This window comes from Oncorhynchus nerka, linkage group LG23, assembly GCF_034236695.1.
Source record: "Oncorhynchus nerka isolate Pitt River linkage group LG23, Oner_Uvic_2.0, whole genome shotgun sequence".
NCBI lineage: Eukaryota > Metazoa > Chordata > Actinopteri > Salmoniformes > Salmonidae > Oncorhynchus > Oncorhynchus nerka.
Genome location: NC_088418.1, coordinates 58,517,129 through 58,538,287, shown reverse-complemented (window position 1 = coordinate 58,538,287; position 21,159 = coordinate 58,517,129). Strand labels below are relative to the sequence as shown.

Here is a 21,159-nt window from a genome sequence, read left to right as displayed (position 1 = left end):
ATCTTCTGCACATCTATCACTCCAGTGTTTAACTGCTAAATTGTAATTATTTAGCCGCTATGGCCTATTTATTTCCTTACCTCCCTTATCTTACCTCATTTGCAAACACTGTATATATACTTTTTCTATTGTGTTATTGACTGTATGTTTGTTTATAGCATGTGTAACTCTGTGTTGTCTGTTCACACTGCTTTGCTTTATCTTGGCCAGGTTGCAGTTGTAAATGAGAACTTGTTCTCAACTAGCCCACCTGGTTAAAAAAAAAAGCACAAAAAAAAGAAAAGTTCTACATGTGCATAACACATGTTGTAGGCATAATGTGCTTGATTAAAACAAAAAACTTACAAACCTCACTTATAGTTGACTAAATATAGCTTAATATTCTATTAGAGCGTTGGGCCAGTAACGAAAGGTTGCTAGATCGAATCCCTGAGCTGAAAATCTGTTGTTCTTCCCCTGAGCAAGGTGGTCACCCACTGTTCCCTAAGACGTGGATGTCAATTAAGGCAGCCCCACCCACCTCTCTGATTCAGAGGGGTTGGGCTAAATGCAGAAGACACATTTCAGTTGAAGACATTCAGTTGAACAACTGACAAGGTATTCCCCTTTCCCTTTATAATGTTTTTTTATTTTTATTATACGAGGGATCTTTATTGTGAAGGCTGAAGGAATTTACCCGGAAGGGATACATACTCCGCGGTCCCCTTACAGTTGCCAACATTACACAAAAAGGAGTTGGAATCAGATGTCCTACCACGGATTGCACAGTAAACACGCGTGGATATGCAGAGCGCAAACTTTAATTAGGTAGCCTATTTGCACAATATATAAACCTTTGGATTATGCAATAAAATAAGCCGCCGAGAACAATTATATATCACCGGATTGAATGTCTGAGGGAATTCAGAGTGGGACCAGAGAAAGAGGGGAGCTTCTCATACACTTTTAGCCGGAGGACTGCGGCTGGAAAGAGGTAAATGGATTTTGCAATAGGCGCAGCCAATACTTAACACTGTACTGCGAAGACCGCTCCTGATTCCAGCTCCTGCGAAGGCTACTTCGCAGTACAGCATTAAGAGCAAAAAAAGAGCCCACCATAACTCAAGTATGATGGTGCTTATAGCTGGAAATGTAAAATGACCTGTGGTACAGCCAATGCATTTTCATTCTCACTAAATTAATTCATCGATGTTATTTCTACCAAGAGAAATACACCCAGATACATTTTGTTTGGCCTCAAATATTAAGTTTGGGTTCCAAAAAAAAGAGTGATCATATTAAAAAAATACTGCCAGATGTGATTAGGGACATTTTCCCTAATTTAATAGCCTATGGATGTAGGGCCCCCTTGAGTAGGCTATGTGACCTAAACAAATCTCTGGACTATCTGGACTGGTTGCAGAGAGAATACCTTGCCAATTTGAATGTCAATAGAATTTGGATTAATAAGAAAAAGTGTGTGCGTGTGTTGTCACTACTGTAACTCGCTTCAACTTGTCAACAGGATCTGAAAATGACTACAAATATATATTATACATTGGTGAGCAATTTCTTAATAAATGTATCCAACAACTAGAAATATTGTGTAATGCTCCATCCCATGTGAAAGTTGTGTGACACAAGGGGCTGGATTCAATCAAACCTGTCATCATGTTCATGCAATAGGCTTTTTCAATGACTGTACTGTGCCATAACTGGAAGCATCTGTGTTGAAAATAATCTACAGTGCCTTCACAAAGTATTCACACCCCCTTGACATGTCCACATTTTGTTGTGACAGCCTGAATTTTAAATGGATTAATTTGAGATTGTGTGTCACTGGCCTATGCGCAATACCCCATAATGTCAGGGGAATTATGTTTTTAGAAATTAAAAAAATGCAAAGCTGAAATGTCTTGAGTCAGCAGTAAAAATGTGTTGCGTGGACTCACTGTGTGTGATAATAGTGGTTATCATGATTTTTGAATGATTACCTCACCTCTGTACCCCACACATACAATTATTTGGTGAAGTTTTTATTTAAACTTTTTGGATGGTTTATCAATACACCCAGTCACTACAAAGATGCAGGTGTCCTTCCTAACTCAGCTGCTGGAGAGGAAGGAAACCCTGAGGCCTGTGATAGAAAACGGAGGATGGTTCAACATTACTCCACAATATTAACCTAAATGACAGAGTGGACAAAAGGAAGCCTCTACAGAATACAAATATTCAAAAACATGCATCCTGTTTGCAATAAAGTACTAAAGTAAAACTGCAAAAAATGTGGAAAATAACTTAACTTTATGTTCTGAATAGAAAGTATTATGTTTTGGGCAAATCCAACACATCAGGGAGTACCACTCTTCATATTTTCAAGCATGGTGATGGCTGCATCATGTTATGGGTATGCTTGTCATCGACAAGGAATAGGGAGTTTTTTAGGATATAAAAATAAATAACGGAATAGAGCTAAGCTCAACCAGGTTTTCCTCTAGGATTTTGCCTAAGTCTGCTTTCTACCAGACACTGTGGGACAAATTCACGTATCAGCAGGACAATAACCTAAAACACAACGCCAAATAAACAATGGTTGTTTACTAAGATGACATTGAATGTTCCTGCGTGGCCTAGTTACAGATTTGACATAAATCGTATTGAAAGTCTATGGGAAGACTTGAAAATTGCTGTCTAGCAATGATCAACAACCAACTTGACAGAACTTGAAGAATATTGTACAATTGAGGTTTGCAAAGCTCTTAGAGAAAGACTAAATTGTAATCGCTGCCAAAGGTGATTCTAAAAGTATTGACTCTGCTGTGAATACTTACATCAATGTTTTATTTCATTTTCAATACATTTGCAAAAATGTCTAAAAACATGTTTTCACTTTGTCATTCTGGGGTATTGTGTGTAGATGGGTGAACAACAATTTAATAAATTTTGAACTCAGTTTGTAACACAACAAAATGTGGAATAAGTCAAGGGGTGTGAATACTTTCTGGAGGCACTGTAGATGCCTTTCTGTCTTTGACCCCTAATATTCTGAACCTATTTTATAGATCTATTGATTCTTTCGATTCTTATTTACAATGACGGCCTACCTCAGACGACGCTGGGCCAATTGACTCAGGGGTGTGAATACTTATGTAAATGAGATATTCCTGTATTTCATTTTCAATGAATTTGCAAACATAATAGTGTAGAAGAAGGTGAGGGGGAAAAATCTATTTCATCCATTTTGAATTCAGGCTGTATCACATCAAAGTGTGGAATAAGTCAATTGGTATGAATACTTCTGAAGGCACCTATTTTATGTTACAGTGGTGAAAAAACACAAGCATAAGTGCTTGTTTGAATTGAACCTTCCGTCTCATTTATTTGTTTGATGTGGCAGTTATGTTTTCTGCTGACTGTTTATCTAACAAGTTGGAGTCTGTCCCTATTGAGCTTCTTGCCAAGGACATTTAGAGTAGCACTTTATTACATGGTACATAAGTTACCAGGTATTTACTGAAAAGTTACAGGGTACCATGGTAATCACACAATGCAATCACCAATTAATTGTTTGTTTCTTTGGAATTCATTTGAACAGGTAACACTAGGCACCATTAGATACCATGCCATGTTGTTACCAGTTATTTACCAAAAAGTACACATTGTTACTACATATATACATACCGGTCATTTCCTATTAAAGCAGTGGAAATAGTAGGCCTATCGTAAAATAAAGAACCACTGAAAATAGAACTACAAGTTGTAAAAGGGACAGCAGAAGTTTCAGAAAAAGCAAACACTCACATCTTTTCAAATTGTTGCTGTTTGCTCTTACGATATAAAACAGTCCACAGGGCCTCCTGAGTAGCACAGTGATCTAAGGCACTGCATCACACTGCTAGCTGTGCCACAAGAGATTCTGGGTTCGAGTCCAGGCTCTGTCGCAGCCAGCCGCGACTGGCAGACCCATGCGCACAATTGGCCCAGGGTCGTTCAGATTAGAGGAGGGTTTGCCCGGCAGGGATGTCCTTGTCCCATCGCACACTAGCGACTCCTGTTGCGGGCCAGGCGCAGTGTACGCTGACACGGTCGCCAGATGCACGGTGTTTCCTCCGACACATTGGTGCGGCTGGCTTCCGGGTTATGTGGGCATTGTGTCAAGAAGCAGTGAGGCTTGGTTGGGTTGTGTTTCAGAGGATGCACGGCTCTCGACCTTTGCCTCTCCTGAGTCCGTATGGGAGTTGCAGCGATGAGACAAGACTGTAACTACCAATTGGATATCACGAAATTGAGGAGGAAAATGAGTAAAAGTTAATCAAATAAATAAATCAAAAAATGTCATAAAATACTCCAATATATTTTGGTTTGGTTATTTTGCCCTTCAAGTGAACAACCAGCTACTGGATGATTTACATGGTATGACAATGTGTAATCAAACACAGACAATCCACTGAACTCAAGCAGACTACTGTAAGTACCAACACGTGTTTGTACTGTCACTGACAAACTTCCATGCACTTTTCTCTTCACATCAATACACTGTCTGTGTATGGGGCTGTGTTAGTCGTGAATTTACATTGTGTAATGGTCCAAAGCTCTTTTAGGATTGGTGCTAATCTGTGAGGTAAAGGACTGTGAAACTGCTTGTAGCACAGCCGGTGAACAACACAAACACAGGTTTTATGGAATCCCTGTTAATGGTGACACCTGATGAGTGGCATCACAGGAAATGAGGCATTGTTCGTGTTATAAAGGTGGATTTGCTGAATGTTATCAGCAGTGATTAAATATTCCAGTTTGCCATTAAAATACTGGGAAGAGGTGAACGGAGGCATACAGTACCGCTGGAATGAAACAACACTAGAAAACATCCTTTGCTAAACCTAAAAGAGCAGACCAGCTTTGGGGATGAAGTACTTTTTATACTGTCTTTTAGCTAAAACAAATTTGAATTATCAGAGGGTCAAGCATCTTTGAGGGATTACTAGGGTTGTACAGTGGGTGGGGCAGAAACTGTTGTTTTCAGGCAGCTTCAGACATCAAGAGAGACCAGTATTTACTCCCCTGCACTGTAGACCTCCTCTTCCCCCTGTGGGGAGACTGAGCATGTTTCTCCAGAGTCGTGGATCTTATTTCATTGCTAGAGTATATACACTGGGCTGTAATTACAGGTGGCCTACCAGGACCCACATTTGGAATTAAAGTTCATCCTTGAAATAAACCAAAGAAATGAGGACTACTTTTTAACCACATACATGGAAAATGTGACAAAAACACATTTACTTGAAGTACAGTGCAGATGCAAAGTTTGGTAACAGAATGACTGTTTGTGCTGTCTGTCTGTGCTGTCTGTCTGTGCCGTCATTCTGTTACCAAACATGGCATCTGCACTGTTCTTCAAGTAAATGTGTTTTTGTAAAATGTTCCGTGGAAATTGTTAAAAGTAGTCCTTTGTTTAACTTTGCAATCATTGGCTTTTGTTTGGCATACATTTTAAAGTGAAAATTGCACATGGGCTAAAACTCTACTCTGTCGAGCATACCTGGGGGGGTTTTGGAAGGTTGCACATGGGCTAAAACTCTACTCTGTCGAGCATAGCTGGGGGAGTGTTGGAAGGTTGCACATGGGCTAAAACTACTCTGTCGAGCATAGCTGGGGGAGTGTTGGAAGGTTGCACATGGGCTAAAACTCTACTCTGTCGAGCATAGCTGGGGGAGTGTTGGAAGGTTGCACATGAGCTAAAACTCTACTCTGTCGAGCATACCTGGGGGAGTGTTGGAAGGTTGCACATGGGCTAAAACTCTACTCTGTCGAGCATACCTGGGGGGGTTTGGAAGGTTGCACATGGGCTAAAACTCTACTCTGTCGAGCATACCTGGGGGGGTTTGGAAGGTTGCACATGGGCTAAAACTCTACTCTGTCGAGCATACCTGGGGGGGTTTGGAAGGTTGCACATGTTTAGGGCTCATTGTTTTTGGATGAAACTATTTATTTTTAAAGGTAGATTTAAGTAGATTTAACAAGTGACATCAATAAGGGATCATAGCTTTCACCTGTATTCACCTGGTCAGTCTATGTCATGGAAAGAGCAGGTGTTCCTAATGTTTCGTACATTCCATTAACTATTGAGCGCCTTGTTATACCAGTTACTGAAAGGACTATTGAGAACCCGGATGAACTTGTGAAAACACATGACAGATTGCACGCTGTGGCTTGTTTACTACTACTTGGCTTTCTCCGTCCCTGTTGTTAACCCTGTAAGAGGAGCTTATGTTATCAGCTTATTGCTCTCCCCAAGCTGCTTACGTTCAACCTTTTGAGTCTCCACATTTTCTCACTAGGAGCGATGCCGTGGAAGATGATTAGGTGCGCCATCCTGAGTGATGGGAGTTTAAGCATGTGACCAACAGAGTGAGCAGATTTAGTCATGTGTCTTAGTTCACTATTCGTTAAGGTTGGCCTTAGAACTGGAAAAGGCGGCTGTGCATTTATAAAAAAAACTTATGAACCAAACATGCAGATTCAAACATCTATTTTGTTTTTACGCTGGTATTGTCATCAGTAGTGGAAGATATGGGTTTGATAATGTCTGCCGACTACAGTAGACCACCAGACTGTTGTAGAAGTAGCAGCATCAGTTGAAGGCACATTTTGTCTTTTAATTTGAAGATACTTCATATCGTGTCCTGTTGAACTACCCCTGGCCTCCTGAAATTTGAGATTCATTCGAAGCTGCAGTCTTTCCCTTCAATTACTCGATGAGGCACTAATCCTGCAACCCCCCTTCAGAGCAGACTAAGTTAGATCTTGACAGCCACACTTGGTCATGTGGGACTCTACCATGTGTCTCTTCTTTTGTACTGAACCCTTCCAAAACACAAGGTTCTAAGCATGTACTGAACCCTTCCAAAACACAAGGTTCTAAGCATGTGGTTATAATTTGAGGCAAATCTTCCATTATTCAGGTAAAGTCATCTAGTAAATCTGGCCAAGCAAGACTAGCCAGTACCACCCTGTCAGTCCAACTACGCAACACTTGAGTGAGCTCATTCACGCATCCTGTGACCTTTCAAGAAAAGGCCTAATAGGAAAGGTCATTTATTTTTGGAACTCTTAAAGCCTATATAATGGAATTGATTTGAAAGTTAATATTGTCCAACTACAGATTAACAGCCAAGTGCTAGAATTTTTCTAGGAGCAGCATTTGCTCAGTCATTTCCAGCACTGAATGAGATCAAGAAATAGATTCTCGCTGTGCCCAGTGAGTCACCACAACGGCGCAGTAAATTATTGCCTCATTAACCTCACTCTGTGAATTTAAATGAACTTCTCTGAACTGAGTGCAAGGCTACCAATCTACTAGTAATAATAATATCCCTTGATTCTAACAAAACTGACATCTCTCTGTATGGCAAAGTGCATATTGTTTCCTTTTTTTTCTCCTCTCTCTATGAATTCTTGCCTGCCTTCATTATAAACTGAACCTCTTTAAACTCTGATGACAGTGAGGCATTTGGAAATACTGATCAGACTGGCTGATTCGGTCCAAAGGAGCTGAATTCCTTTCTCCCTTTCTCCCATCGGTCTTAAAGGGCACCAGAGAGACCACAACTGTCTGTTTGGTGACTGACTAAGCTGAAGCTCCCTGTTTATATAAGTAAAAACAAAATTCACTGCTGGAAAGGTAAGTCTAGGCTCAAGTTTGAGGTATTGTGAATAAGAAATGTCAGTCACGTGTTGTAACAAGTGTTGAAAACACCCAGTTTGAGACATTTTGGGAAATCTTTGTGATATAATTCCAGGCAAGACCATCCTAGGAACTCCTCTGCAGAGAGTGGGACAAGTCTGTGGTCCTCGTGCTGAGGGGCTTACCTGTGGAAATCTCACCTGTTGAATATGGCATGTCTTGTGAAGAATGCAATGGTTGGGGATGGAGATATTGGACAAATAACTGATGATGCCGACTGCCAATCAGCAATACTATCCATTTTATTTCCAGTACAGCACCCTAACATCAATTGTCTGTTTAGGCCTTCTTCTCACTATGGTGGAATGAGTAAGGCATTTTACACGTTTCAATTCCAAACCATCTTTCCTTCAAAATGAAATATCACTTTATCCAAGGGATATGTTGAGGTAAAATCTTGACATTTCCAGTTTTTCACACTTGAAAGACTAGCCGCCCACTTTGACATTTCTATTAGCTGTTTCAAAGGACATAGTTCCCCTGGCTTGGTTTCTGAAGCATGAAGGCATCGTCACCATACCAACAATTAGTATAAAATACAGGCAAAAAATGTCAGCACAATTAGGCTGATAAACTCTCTGCAATGGAGAGCTTGTAAATCTAGAATACTTAGTTGCTACAGCCATTTTTGGACTTCTAAATGAAAGATATACAGTGCCTTCAGAAAGTATTCACACCCTTTGACTTTTTCCACATTTTGTTGTGTTACAGCCTGAATTTAACATTTATTCAATTTAGATTTTGTGTCACTGGCCTACATATAATGGTGAAGTTACTAATTACACTTTGGATGGTGCATAAATACACCCAGTCACTACAAAGATACAGGTGTCCTTTCTAACTCAGTTGCTGGAGAGGAAGGAAACCGCTCAGGGATTTCACCATGAGGGCAATGTTTTCTTTAATACAGCTACAGAGTTTAAGGAGTGTGATCAGAAAAAATTGAGGATGGATCAAAACATTGTAGTTACTCCGCAGTCAGTAGTGGTGTGTGGGTAAAACATTTTTTCTAGCCTTTTATTTAACTAGGCAAGTCAGTTAAGAACACATTCTTATTTTCAATGATGGCCTAGGAACAGTGGGTTATCTGCCTTGTTCAGGGGAAGAACAACAGATTTTTACCTTGTCAGCTCGGGGATACGATCTTGCAACCTTTCGGTTACTAGTCCAACGCTCTAACCACTAGGCTACCTGCCGCCCCAAATCACTGGGGAAGCCAATAATTGTGTTTACATTTACATTTACATTTAAGTCATTTGTTTGCTTTTAAATCTGTTCGGCCTATATCACGGTCGCAAGGCATATGAACTAAGGCCCAGACAATAAGAAGACACGGGTAGAATAAATTAAACCTCACCTTCGTTTCATCATAAAACCGGGGAGCAACCTCTGTCTGGTGAAGTCCACAAAGCATATTGCATGTAAAAAAACAGTTGCATGGTCAAGCAAGTTGTTTCTGAAATTTTCAGACTATTGATTTAGAACCATGGAGAGTTACCGCAAGTTACAAAGAAAACAGGAGCCACTATTCCAGCACCATTTCAACTTCAACATTTCAACATCATCAAATCACCTCTGCTTATTCTAATACAGTGACAACTAAAAGATACTAAAAACTATTTAGTCCAATCAACATAAGATAAATATGATGTGGTTGTCCATGGTTCAGATTTTTTTGTGTGTGCAAGCATGCAAATAGAAAAAAACATGACTCGCCCTACTTGTAGAGAAACACCAATGCCATCCCGTCTATGGCTCTGTCATACAGTACATGCTTTTATTTTTTGTTGTCCTAGGCTACCTTGCTAAAATGCTTGCTCGCTAGACTAACTTCCTTTCATGGGCAATGTTAGCTTGTTAACATTAGCCTTCTACATCTAGTTTCATATTGAACTTCCATCCTCTCAGTCCAGGGGCACAATGTATACATTTATGGTTGGATCAGAATCGCCATTATAATCACTGGCCAGTATGGAGAATTAAGTAAAACCACAAGCCCAAATTCCTACCTCCATCCATGGCTAATTTAGGAAAATAACGCAAGATGCAACAATTAAAGTTGTTTCTGTCAATGACAAATTTCTCTCGATGTGATACTCTTTCACATAGAACCCTTTTCCACCCTCTGTGGAAAAGGTTCTATGTGAAACCCAAAAGGGTTCTACCTGGAACAAACATGGTTATACCTGGACCCAAAAGGAGTTCTTCAAAGGGTTCTCCTACATATATACAGTGGGGAGAATAAGTATTTGATACACTGCCGATTTTGCAGGTTTTCCTACTTACAAAGCATGTAGAGGTCTGTAATGATTATCATAGGTACACTTCAACTGTGAGAGATGGAATCCAGAAAATCCAGAAAATCACATTGTATGATTTTTAAGTAATTCATTTGCATTTTATTGCATGACATAAGTATTTGATACATCAGAAAAGCAGAACTTAATATTTGGTACGGAAACCTTTGTTTTCAATTACAGAGACCATATGTTTCCTGTAGTTCTAGACCAGGTTTGCACACACTGCAGCAGGGATTTTGGCCCACTCCTCCATACAGACCTTCTCCAGATCCTTCAGGTTTCGGGGCTGTAGCTGGGCACTACGGACTTTCAGCTCCCTCCAAAGATTCTCTATTGGGTTCAGGTCTGGAGACTGGCTAGGCCACTCCAGGACCTTGATATGCTTCTTACTTAGCCACTCCTTAGTTGCCCTGGCTGTGTGTTTTGGGTCGTTGTCATGCTGGAAGACCCAGCCACGACCCATCTTCAATGCTCTTACTGAGGGAAAGGAGGTTGTTGTCCAAGATCTCACGATACATGGCCCCATTCATCCTCCCCTCAATACGGTGCAGTCGTCCTGTCCCCTTTGCAGAAAAGCATCCCCAAAGAATGATGTTTCCACCTCCATGCTTCACGGGTGGGATGGTGTTCTTGGGGTTGTACTCATCCTTCTTCTTCCTCCAAACACGGCGAGTGGAGTTTAGACCAAAAAGCTCTATTTTTGTCTCATCAGACCACATGACCTTCTCCCATTCCTCCTCTGGATCATCCAGATGGTCATTGGCAAACTTCAGACGGGCCTGGACATGCCCTGGCTTGAGCAGGGGGACCTTACATGCGCTGCAGGATTTTAATCCATGAAGGCGTAGTGCTTTACTAATGGTTTTCTTTGAGACTGTGGTCCCAGCTCTCTTCAGGTCATTGACCAGGTCCTGCCGTGTAGTTCTGGGCTGATCCCTCACCTTCCTCATGATCATTGATGCCCCAGGTGGGATCTTGCATGGAGCCCCAGACCGAGGGTGATTGACCGTCATCTTGAACTTCTTCCATTTTCTAATAATTGCGCCAACAGTTGTTGCCTTCTCACCAAGCTGCTTGACTATTGTCCTGTAGCCCATCCCAGCCTTGTGCATGTCTACAATTTTAACCCTGATGTCCTTACACAGCTCTCTGGTCTTGGCCATTGTGGAGAGGTTGTAGTCTGTTTGAGTGTGTGGACAGGTAATGAGTTTCAAACAGGTGCAGTTAATACAGGTAATGAGTGGAGAACAGGAGGGCTTCTTAAAGAAAAACTAACAGGTCTGTGAGAGCCAGAATTCTTACTGGTTGGTAGGTGATCAAATGCAAATTAATTACTTAAAAATCATACAGTGATTTTCTGGATTTTTGTTTTAGATTCAGTCTCTCACAGTTGAAGTGTACCTATGATTAAAAATAATTTACCTCTACATGCTTTGTAAGTTGGAAATCCTGCAAAATCGGCAGTGTATCAAATGCTTGTTCTCCCCACTGTATATGTTTTCTCCTACATATACCTGGACCCAAAAGGGGTTCTTCAAAGGGGACAGCCGAAGAACCCTTTTTTGGTTCTAGATAGCACCTTTTTTTTCTAAGAGTGTAGGCGTGAAGTCAAATCCAAACTGGCTGCCCTTCACACTTTTTTTTGGTGCGCCAGGACCATTTCATATTTGAGCTCACTTAGTTTAGCTCAACGCTAATTGGCTATTATTTTATTATTTTATTCTATCAAGGGAGGCCAAATGCTCACAGGCTTCCCTTGCATTCAATGCTATGAGCAGCAACAATGTCATACTATTTTTGACCAGACAGATTGCCTACACATGTAGAGGGGTGCTGTTTCGCTTGCTCTAATCTTTTCTCTGGTGAGATACATTCAGCCTCTTGCGAATTGTAGGAAATGTATAAAATAGAGAGACAAAATATACATTTTATGTTCTTTTCTAGGTACATTTTTGGGGGAATCCTGACTTCCCTTGGCATCCATGAATACATGCCACTGTCCACAATACTAACTTAATTGACATTGAAAAGAAGGAAATATTCCAAAACATGCATCCTGTTTGGAAAAAAAGGCAGTACATTTATACTGCAATTAACTATATGTCCTGAATACAAAGTGTTATGTTTGGGGCAAATCCAATACAACACATTACGGAGTACCACTCTCCATATTTTCAAGCATAGTGGTGACTGCATCATGTTATGGGTTGCTTGTAATCGTTAAGGACAGGTAGTCAGTCCTTGCATCCTTAACTCTATGAATTTGAGAGTGGTTACATTTGTCCAGGCCCATCCCTCAGCTTTTTACCAAAACCGAGGCGGTGTGTCACTTTGTTTCAACTGCGAATTCCAGCTTTAAGAGGGCTCTGTTTGGCCCCCTTAAAAAAAATACTCGCACCAAGACCCCACCAAGCCAGCCCAGGCATCATTAACATGGCTTCTGTTTTTATTGTCTGTTGCTGTGACTGTGTTTTTGTCTATGATTCTGCAAATATGTCTGTGATGTAGGCCAGAGTCAGTGTGTGTAATGAGTATGTAACTGTGACGGTCATCAATTGCTGACGTGGGGTAAAAATGCTGAATGATGTCATTGTGTTCAATGTCATCCACTGCACCACTTTTCCTCTCCTGTATTGTTTAAAAAAAAATATATTACCCAGACAAAACCTGCACTGAGGAACTCTCTTACCTCGAGCTTTGATAGAGTTTATGCTTATCCACAGTCTAGTCCACTCCACTCTGACCATATTGTAGAAAAAATGTGAAGTGACAGAAAAACATGGATTATTTCCTAATTGCCAGTGAATGTTTGTTCTTTCCCAGGGCTGAGCCAACCAATCCGGTCAGCGTTGTTGGGGCCTTACAAATCTAGGGGCCAGTTGCCATGGCGAGATATTGTTTTCATCCAGTCATGCCAGCACTGCCCATGTGGGCGGTCCCCTCGTCAGCATGCTTCTTTGTTTGTGTACCACTTGTTAGAACAACCAACCTCCTCTGTGAACAAATCCTTGGACCCTTTAAAGTTCTCTCCGTAGTGCATTGGTCTATCACTCAGGTTCATCTTTAGTTTTACCAGTGGAAAATCTGGATCAATATCTGTATTTTATCAACTGTACTTTCAATGGATTAGTATTTGGATTTCCTATTTACTAAAGAAATAACTCCACTTAATAACAGGCAACATCATGATATCAAAGAGCAATTTATTATGTAGCTCAACCACACCAACTTCTATTCTCACATTTTCTCTCCTGCGAAGCTTTGCAAAAACAGCCAACCTTTTACTCTTCTGTGAGCTTACTGTGCAGTAGAGTCCTTCCCCTCCCCCTGCCTTTGAGGCATGGAGAGAATGCAGGTTGAATAGAGGGCCAGGCTAAAGGGAACCCTAAGTTTAGCTCCAGGTTTTCAGTGGAGGCCAGGCCAGACGGCCACCCTTCTTGGGTAAACTGTAGATACTGTAGCCCCTCAGCTGTCAGGGAAAGCAGGCTTCAGCCATGTGCTCAGACCCTGAGCAGGGATCCACCAAAGACCAAGGAGACCTGCCATATTTAGGTCATCGTGCTTCACAATCTCCTGCCTAAACTGGCCACATGATTTAGCTATAGTCAAGGTAGGTCTGTACAGAAGAAAAGTCCAGATTTCCCACTCCAGACTGAAAGGGAATTTGGTACCACCAGAATTGAGGTATTAAGGAAAACACACTATCAAATGTTTTATGCATGTAGGTATACTAATTTGTCTGTGAAGCATTCAAACACTGCAAGTAGGCTAAATGACGCTCAAGGGCTCAAGTTTCTCCACTGCCAATTCTGAGGCTGTGCTTGCATCTGGTTGCCTAATGCCCAGCACTAAGTGATAATCTTACGATGGAGGGGCGAATGACTTCAGCACAAATATTCTCATAGATGTGTCCGTACCATGTCCTCTTGGTAATTAGGAACACACAATATTGTGTGTATGTGGTCTTTGTTAGTTCAACTCGGGTCAAAACTATGATGGAGTGTCAGTTGGCATTAAGACAGTAACAGTAGTACTGTGTTTGATTAGCAATGTGTCATCCATTACAGCGTATTTTCCACATTGATGATAATTGATTATGTATTTCATAACATCTATTAAGGCATTAGCCATCCAAAGTCACATCAATATTCTGATGAAAGACAGATGTTTTCTACAAAGCCAAATTGAAGAGTTCTGAGTCAGATGACATTTATACATGATCCACCAAAGAACCATGACTGTTGATATTCATCCCAAGCAAATACTTTGGCATTAAATAAATAAAACTTTGATCTAAGTGCTAATTCATACATTTTGTAGTCCCTGTTGTAACGGTTTTGACTTGAGGTTATTATTTATAGGGGTGCCAGGTAGGTTGTGCCTACCAGAGAAAACATTGGTTTATCCTTTTGGTTTGGGAGGGAATGAGTCCCATCTGGTCCGTCAAGTCTACACCAATACAAAGGACTTATGTAAAAGTCAGGATGGAAATAAACTTTTCATAAACCCTTAGAACATTGGAAAGAACTTCAAAAACAACTAGATTATTTTGCGTGGGTTGTATTACCAACATAAATGATTACACACACATATAATATAACAAAATGAGTTCTGGTTCCTCCAGAAATGTCCTGTACCTCGGGCCTAAAAAGAGTCCAGCCCGGTAAAGGAGTTCAGGGAACTCAAGTGACCTTTGTCACGCAATGTTTGTCCGTTCATTCAAGTGTAGCGTAAACCCAGTATTAAATCATACAATCAATATAACAATTATTTTACCACAGAACTTTAAAGCATATCAACTCTTACTAAGTCCTCAACTACAACTAACTACATAACTCATCACAGTATACATCACATCAAAACAAATGAAATACCGTATACAAAAAGATTGTAGTCGGTAAATCAGACAATCCAATCCGCTAACAGATCTCCAGCGGAGAAAGGCCACGAAGAACAGAGGTGTAGTCCACGGACGCAAAGAGTAGATCCGATCCTGGGTAAAACTCTATTAGGCTACAAAACACACGTTTTAAAGGCAACAAAACAAACGGAATAGAGACGCTTCGGAACTGAGGGTTGAACACATCCTCATTCACGTCTCCATCACAACCCCACTTTTGCGCAGCTGATGCTGGCTATTTAATTGGGAATTACAGGGGAAGCGCCCTATTGGAAGGAGAAGCACTATTTAATTGGGGATTGAAGGGGAAGCGCCCTATTGGAAGGAGAAGCACTGAGATGGTTCAGAAAAATTCAGGGCCCTCACACTGTGTATGGGTGCTGATGTGAGTGTGAGCCTTACAGGATGAAGTAACAGCCAAAATGACCAAAGGGGACCAAAATCTGCACCCAGAGGGGGCCCCAAAAATCCTGCTCTAGTGTTATATTACTTTGTCATATTCCTCTCCTATTACTGCTACAGTCAATATTGGCAGTCAGCCAATTCCATAGAATCAGAGCATATACAAAAAATATATATACAGCACCAATCAAAAGTTTGGACACCTACTCATTCAAGGGTTTTTCTTTATTTGTACTATTTTCTACATTGTAGAATAATAGTGAAGACACCAAAACTGTGAAATAACACATGGAATTCCATATGTGCAGACTGTCAGCTTTAATTTGAGAGCATTTGAATCCATGAAATGACAGCACTTTTTGTACATAGTCCCATTTTAGGGGAGCAAAAGTATTGTGACATTCACTTATGTGTATTAAAGTAGTAGAAAGTTAAGTATTTGTTCCCATATTCATAGCACACAATGACTGCATCAAACGTGTGACTACACATTTGTTGGATACATTTGCTCTTTGTTTTGGATTTTAAAAATGTCCCCCAACATGTCCCCCCCCCCTTCCTCGCCAATATGTACACCACAATTTCGCCCTTGTGAAGTAATGACATCTTTCATCCTTAGTAGTCAAACTTCTTTTTCCATCAAGGCTCTCAGTCGAAGAAGGGTGGTTTCAGTTCAATTTAACACGTGACAGATGTTGAGAATGGAGGATGGAGAGAGAATCTCACAGGGAGCTCTTCAGTCTGACACCCAGCCCCTGCCTTCAGAGGTCCTGTGGTCAAGATTCTATACCCCAATCCATATTTCTCAGTATTCCACAAAGGGTATTTTTTTATGATCTTATCAAATGCTTGAGGAATGGAATTTATTAGATTGGAAAACCACCAAACCTCTACATTGTATCATATAATCCCATATATTTACACCTCTGCCACCCAAAATATAATTTCCATGTGAATGTTTAATACCTGGTAGTCTGCACTTCACTCTCCTACCCTTGGGCTGTGTGCAGCATGGGAATGGCCCTATTAACAGCCAGTTACCAGGCGGCTCTGGCCTGGGGATTCTGCAGTAATTGTCTACAGGGAGTCCAAAGGCCTGTATACGTAGCGTGGTGCCCCTGAATGGCTAGCTCATTCAGGGAAGGCCTCAGTAACCAGAGGTGTCTCGGAGGGATACCCGCGGCAGGATGGTGTCGAACCAGAGGGAACGTGACAGGGAATTGTTGTGAGGCTGGCAGCAGGTGTGATGAAGATGCTTAAAGAGGCAAGGGAGCTGTTGCCGCCTCACGTGTCATTAGGGAGTTAAGGATCAGAAAGTAGATAATGGGACGAAACGGGAAAACGTATGGCCGTTCCGAGAGAGGGATAAAAAATGACGCTTAAACTCCGGGCATCTGTGTTTTCCCTGGCCCGGGAGGCTGGTGGTTCAGAGCTGCACTGTTGCATCTGCCTGATGCCTTGCCAGGTCTGTAATGAGTGCCTTTCAGCTAAGGTGATTGTGTCAGCAGTTTAAAGGGTTCCTCATGCAAGCGACCAGAGAAAGCTTTCCCGTAGGCATTACCAAATATAACCGCCATCTTCAGATAGGGCCTTCGAGACAGACCGACAGACACTGCATTAAACCCATTATTCCAATGATTAAATGTGTATCTTGAAACCAGAAACTGCAACTGAACTTCTGCTGTATTTTCTTCGTCGTCCTTGGTAGTAGCTACAGAGGGACTCCTGAACTAGCTTTAAAGTGCATGTAGTGCAGCAACAGATTCCTAATTGTTGAGAGACTTCGGTTTCTAAGCTTTTTTTCTATCCATGTAACCCCCATCGGTTTGGAAATTCAATGCTCTGATTCTATGGGATTGGCTGGCTGCCACTATTGACTGTAGCAGTAATGGGAGAGGAATATGACAAATAAATAAGACACTCAAACTTGGTCCTGGGGCCCAACCCTGGGTGCAGGTTTTGTTTTTTTCCCCAGCACTACACAGCTGATTCAATAACAACTCATCATCAAGCTTTGATTATTGGAATCAGTTGTGAAGTGCAAGTGTAAAAATTCAAATGTGCACCCAGGTGGAGGGGGCCCCAGGACCAAGTTTGGGAAACCCTGCACCAGAGTAGGTTTGTTATTGGGATTATTGGCACAGCTGCAATGTGGTCAAAGATACAAAGCGATGTTGAGTGGTTTAATTCACATCAATGAACTGGCATCTTCTTTGCTGTCTCATCTCAGTTGTAGTCATCAAGAAAGTTGCAATTTCCCAGAACCTCTGATTTGTACATTTTTAAGCTTACTGAGCAAGATGGATAATTTAGCATTGTTTGTGAGTGTCTGTATTTCAGTGTTTGTGTGTGTGCATTTTGGAATACAGTGAACTCACAGAGCTATATACTGTAGTAAACCCAGCATTTGACAGTCTCTCTGTTCTATAGAATGCTGGAGAGATCCTGTGTAGCGCCCCCTTGTGTGGATGAGGAATGACGACGCCCCTTCGATGAGAGCCATGGAGCTGAAAGTGTGGGTGGATGGAGTGCAGCGGATCGTATGTGGCGTCACAGAGCTCACCACATGCCAGGAGGTGGTCATCGCCCTGGCCCAGGCCATTGGTGAGTCAATCCATCCTGCAATATTGTCCAAAACTCAACAAAAAATATATAATTAAAGAGAGTTCAAGGGATAAATTGAAAATAAGATTAAACTAAAGTGAACTACTGTACCCCTTTGAATTAAGCCTTACCACACTTCGTGTGAGAATGGATCCTTTTGCAGGACACACATCCACAGAGCATGCAGCATATTTGACAGTCCGTTTCTGAGAGATGCTAAAGATGGTGGAGTGCACCAAGATTAGAGTTGACTGGGAGTGAAGGGAGATTGTGAGAATCAAGATTAGAGTTGACTGGGAGTGAAGGGAGATTGTGAGAATCAAGATTAGAGTTGACTGGGAGTGAAGGGAGATTGTGAGAATCAAGATTAGAGTTGACTGGGAGTGAAGGGAGATTGTGAGAATCAAGATTAAAGTTGACTGGGAGTGAACGGAGATTGTGAGAATCAAGATGAGAGTTGACTGGGAGTGAACGGAGATTGTGAGAATCAAGATGAGAGTTGACTGGGAGTGAACGGAGATTGTGAGAATCAAGATGAGAGTTGACTGGGAGTGAACGGAGATTGTGAGAATCAAGATGCGAGATGACTGGGAGTTGATCACGAGAATGTGAGAATCAAGATTAGAGTTGACGGAGTGAACAGATATTGTGAGAATCAAGATGAACTGTGTTGGGATGATTCGTAGATGTCATTGAGATGCTCGCTGAGGAGAAGAGAGAACTACATGATGACTATTGTATTCCCATAATGATACCGTATTTATGTATGAGAAGCTATTACCCCAGCCCACATGTAGAGACAACAAAATAAGATTAAAAGAAGCTGTCTGTTCCCACCGCTTCTAGGGAGAAATAGCTGTAGAACCAGCATGGAGCCACTTTTAAAGGTTCACCTCTTTTGCATTATGGAGATGTATTGAACTGTCTGTGTGAGTATGGCTCAGCCCGACAATACTGTTTTCATTTCATACTACTGTCATTTCATTTCAAGAGCTGCAAAAACTGTACCCCTACAAATCAGCTGGGCTAGACAATCTGGACCCTCTCTTTCTAAAATTATCCGCCGCAATTATTGCAACCCCTATTACTAGCCTATTCAACCTCTCTTTCGTATCGTCTGAGATCCCGAAAGATTGGAAAGCTGCCGCGGCCATCCCCCTCTTCAAAGGGGGAGACACTCTAGACCCAAACTGCTACAGACCTATATCTATCCTACCCTGCCTTTCTAAGGTCTTTGAAAGCCAAGTTAACAAACAGATCACCGACCATTTCGAATCCCACCGTACCTTCTCCACAATGCAATGTGGTTTCCGAGCTGGTCATGGGTGCACCACAGCCACGCTCAAGGTCCTAAACGATATCATAACCGCCATCGATAAAAGACCATACTGTGCAGCCGTCTTCATCGACCTGGCAAAGGCTTTCGACTCTCAATCACCGCATTCAGCAGACTCAACAGCCTTGGTTTCTCAAATGACTGCCTCACCTGGTTCACCAACTACTTATCAGATAGAGTTCAGTGTGTCAAATTGGAGGGCCTGTTGTCCGGACCTCTGGCAGTCTCTATGGGGGTGCCACAGGGTTAAATTCTCGGGCCGACTCTTTTCTCTGTATACATCAATGATGTCGCTCTTGCTGCTGGTATTTCTCTGATCCACCTCTACGCAGACGACACCATTCTGTATACTTCTGGCCCTTCTTTGGACACTGTGTTAAACCTCCAGACGAGCTTCAATGCCATACAACACTCCTTCCGTGGCCTCCAACTGCTCTTAAATGCAAATAAAACTAAATGCATGCTCTTCAACCGATCGCTGCCTGCACCCGCCCGCCTGTCTAGCATCACTACTCTGGATGGTTCTGACTTAGAATAAGTGGACAACTACAGATACCAAGGTATCTGGTTAGACTGTAAACTCTCCTTCCAGACTCACATTAAGCATCTCCAATCCAAAATTAAATCTAGAATCGGCTTCCGATTTCGCAATAAAGCATCCTTCACTCATGCTGTCAAACATACCCTCGTAAAACTGACTATCCTACCGATCCTTGGCTTCGGCGATGTCATTTACAAAATAGCCTCCAACACTCTACTCAGCAAATTGGATGTAATCTATCACAGTGCCATCCGTTTTGTCACCAAAGCCCCATGTACTACCCACCACTGCGACCTGTATGCTCTCGTTGGTTGGCCCTTGCTTCATATTCATTGTCAAACCCGCTGGCTCCAGGTCATCTATAAGTCCTTGCTAGGTAAAGCCCCGCCTTATCTCAGCTCACTTGTCACCATAGCAGCACCCACCCATAGCACGCGCCTCAGCAGGTATATTTCACTGGTCATCCCCAAGGCCAACTCCAATGTTGGCCGCCTTTCCTTCCAGTTCTCTGCTGCCAATGACTGGAATGAATTGCAAAAATCACTGAAGCTGGAGTCTTATCTCCCTCACTAACTTTAAGCATCAGCTGTTGGAGCAGCTTTCCGATCATTGCATCTGTACACAGCCCATCTATAAATAGCCCAGCCAACTACCTCATCCCCATATTGTGATTTTTTTTTTCTCCTTTGGACTACAGTATCTCTACTTGCACATTCATCTTCTGCACATCTATCACTCCAGTGCTTAATTGCCTAATTGTAATTATTTTGCCACTATGGCCTAATTATTGCCTTACCTCCCAAATCTTACTACATTTGCACACACTGTATATAGATTTTTTTATATTGTGTTATTGACTGTACGTTTGTTTATCCCATGTGTAACTCTGTTGTTTGTGTCGCACTGCTTTGCTTTGTCTTGGCCAGGTCGCAGTTGTAAATGAGAACTTGTTCTCAACTGGCCTACCTGGTTAAATAAAGATTAAAACATTTTTTTTTTAAATACTGTTGTCATTTCATACTGTTTTCAGTTCATACTGGCACAGTTTTGCACTTGCACTTTGTGCTGCTTAGAAGCAAAATGATGTGGAGATGTCATGGTTTACATAGGTCATTTGCTCTTAGAGAAAATACTTGGAGGTCCTAGAGGTAGCATGTTAAATGAATCCATTAGATTTGTACATGCTATTCCATTGTGATCCATGCACAGATACATCATTGTAGGACTAACAGCTAAATGCTGTGTCTTCATCAACAGTACAGGAGTTATGGCCCAGGGCCTCTTTTGTATGTGTTCAGTCTTTTGTCTGGCCCAGGGTACTTTGATGTGAAAGGTCTTCAGCCAGATTCAGCT

General features: G+C 41.7%; 1 protein-coding gene across 1 annotated transcript in view; it reads left to right on the top strand.

Moving 5' to 3' along the window:
* The first annotated feature begins 732 nt into the window (after positions 1 to 732).
* Positions 733 to 21,159, top strand: part of LOC115107127 (ras association domain-containing protein 8-like) — a 33,299-nt gene continuing 12,872 nt past the window's right edge. The window contains exons 1-2 of the mRNA XM_029630545.2: positions 733 to 973; positions 17,756 to 17,929. Coding sequence (XP_029486405.1) covers positions 17,794 to 17,929 — 136 coding nt within the window. The 5' untranslated portion in view covers positions 733 to 973; positions 17,756 to 17,793. The remainder of the gene's footprint in view (positions 974 to 17,755; positions 17,930 to 21,159) is intronic.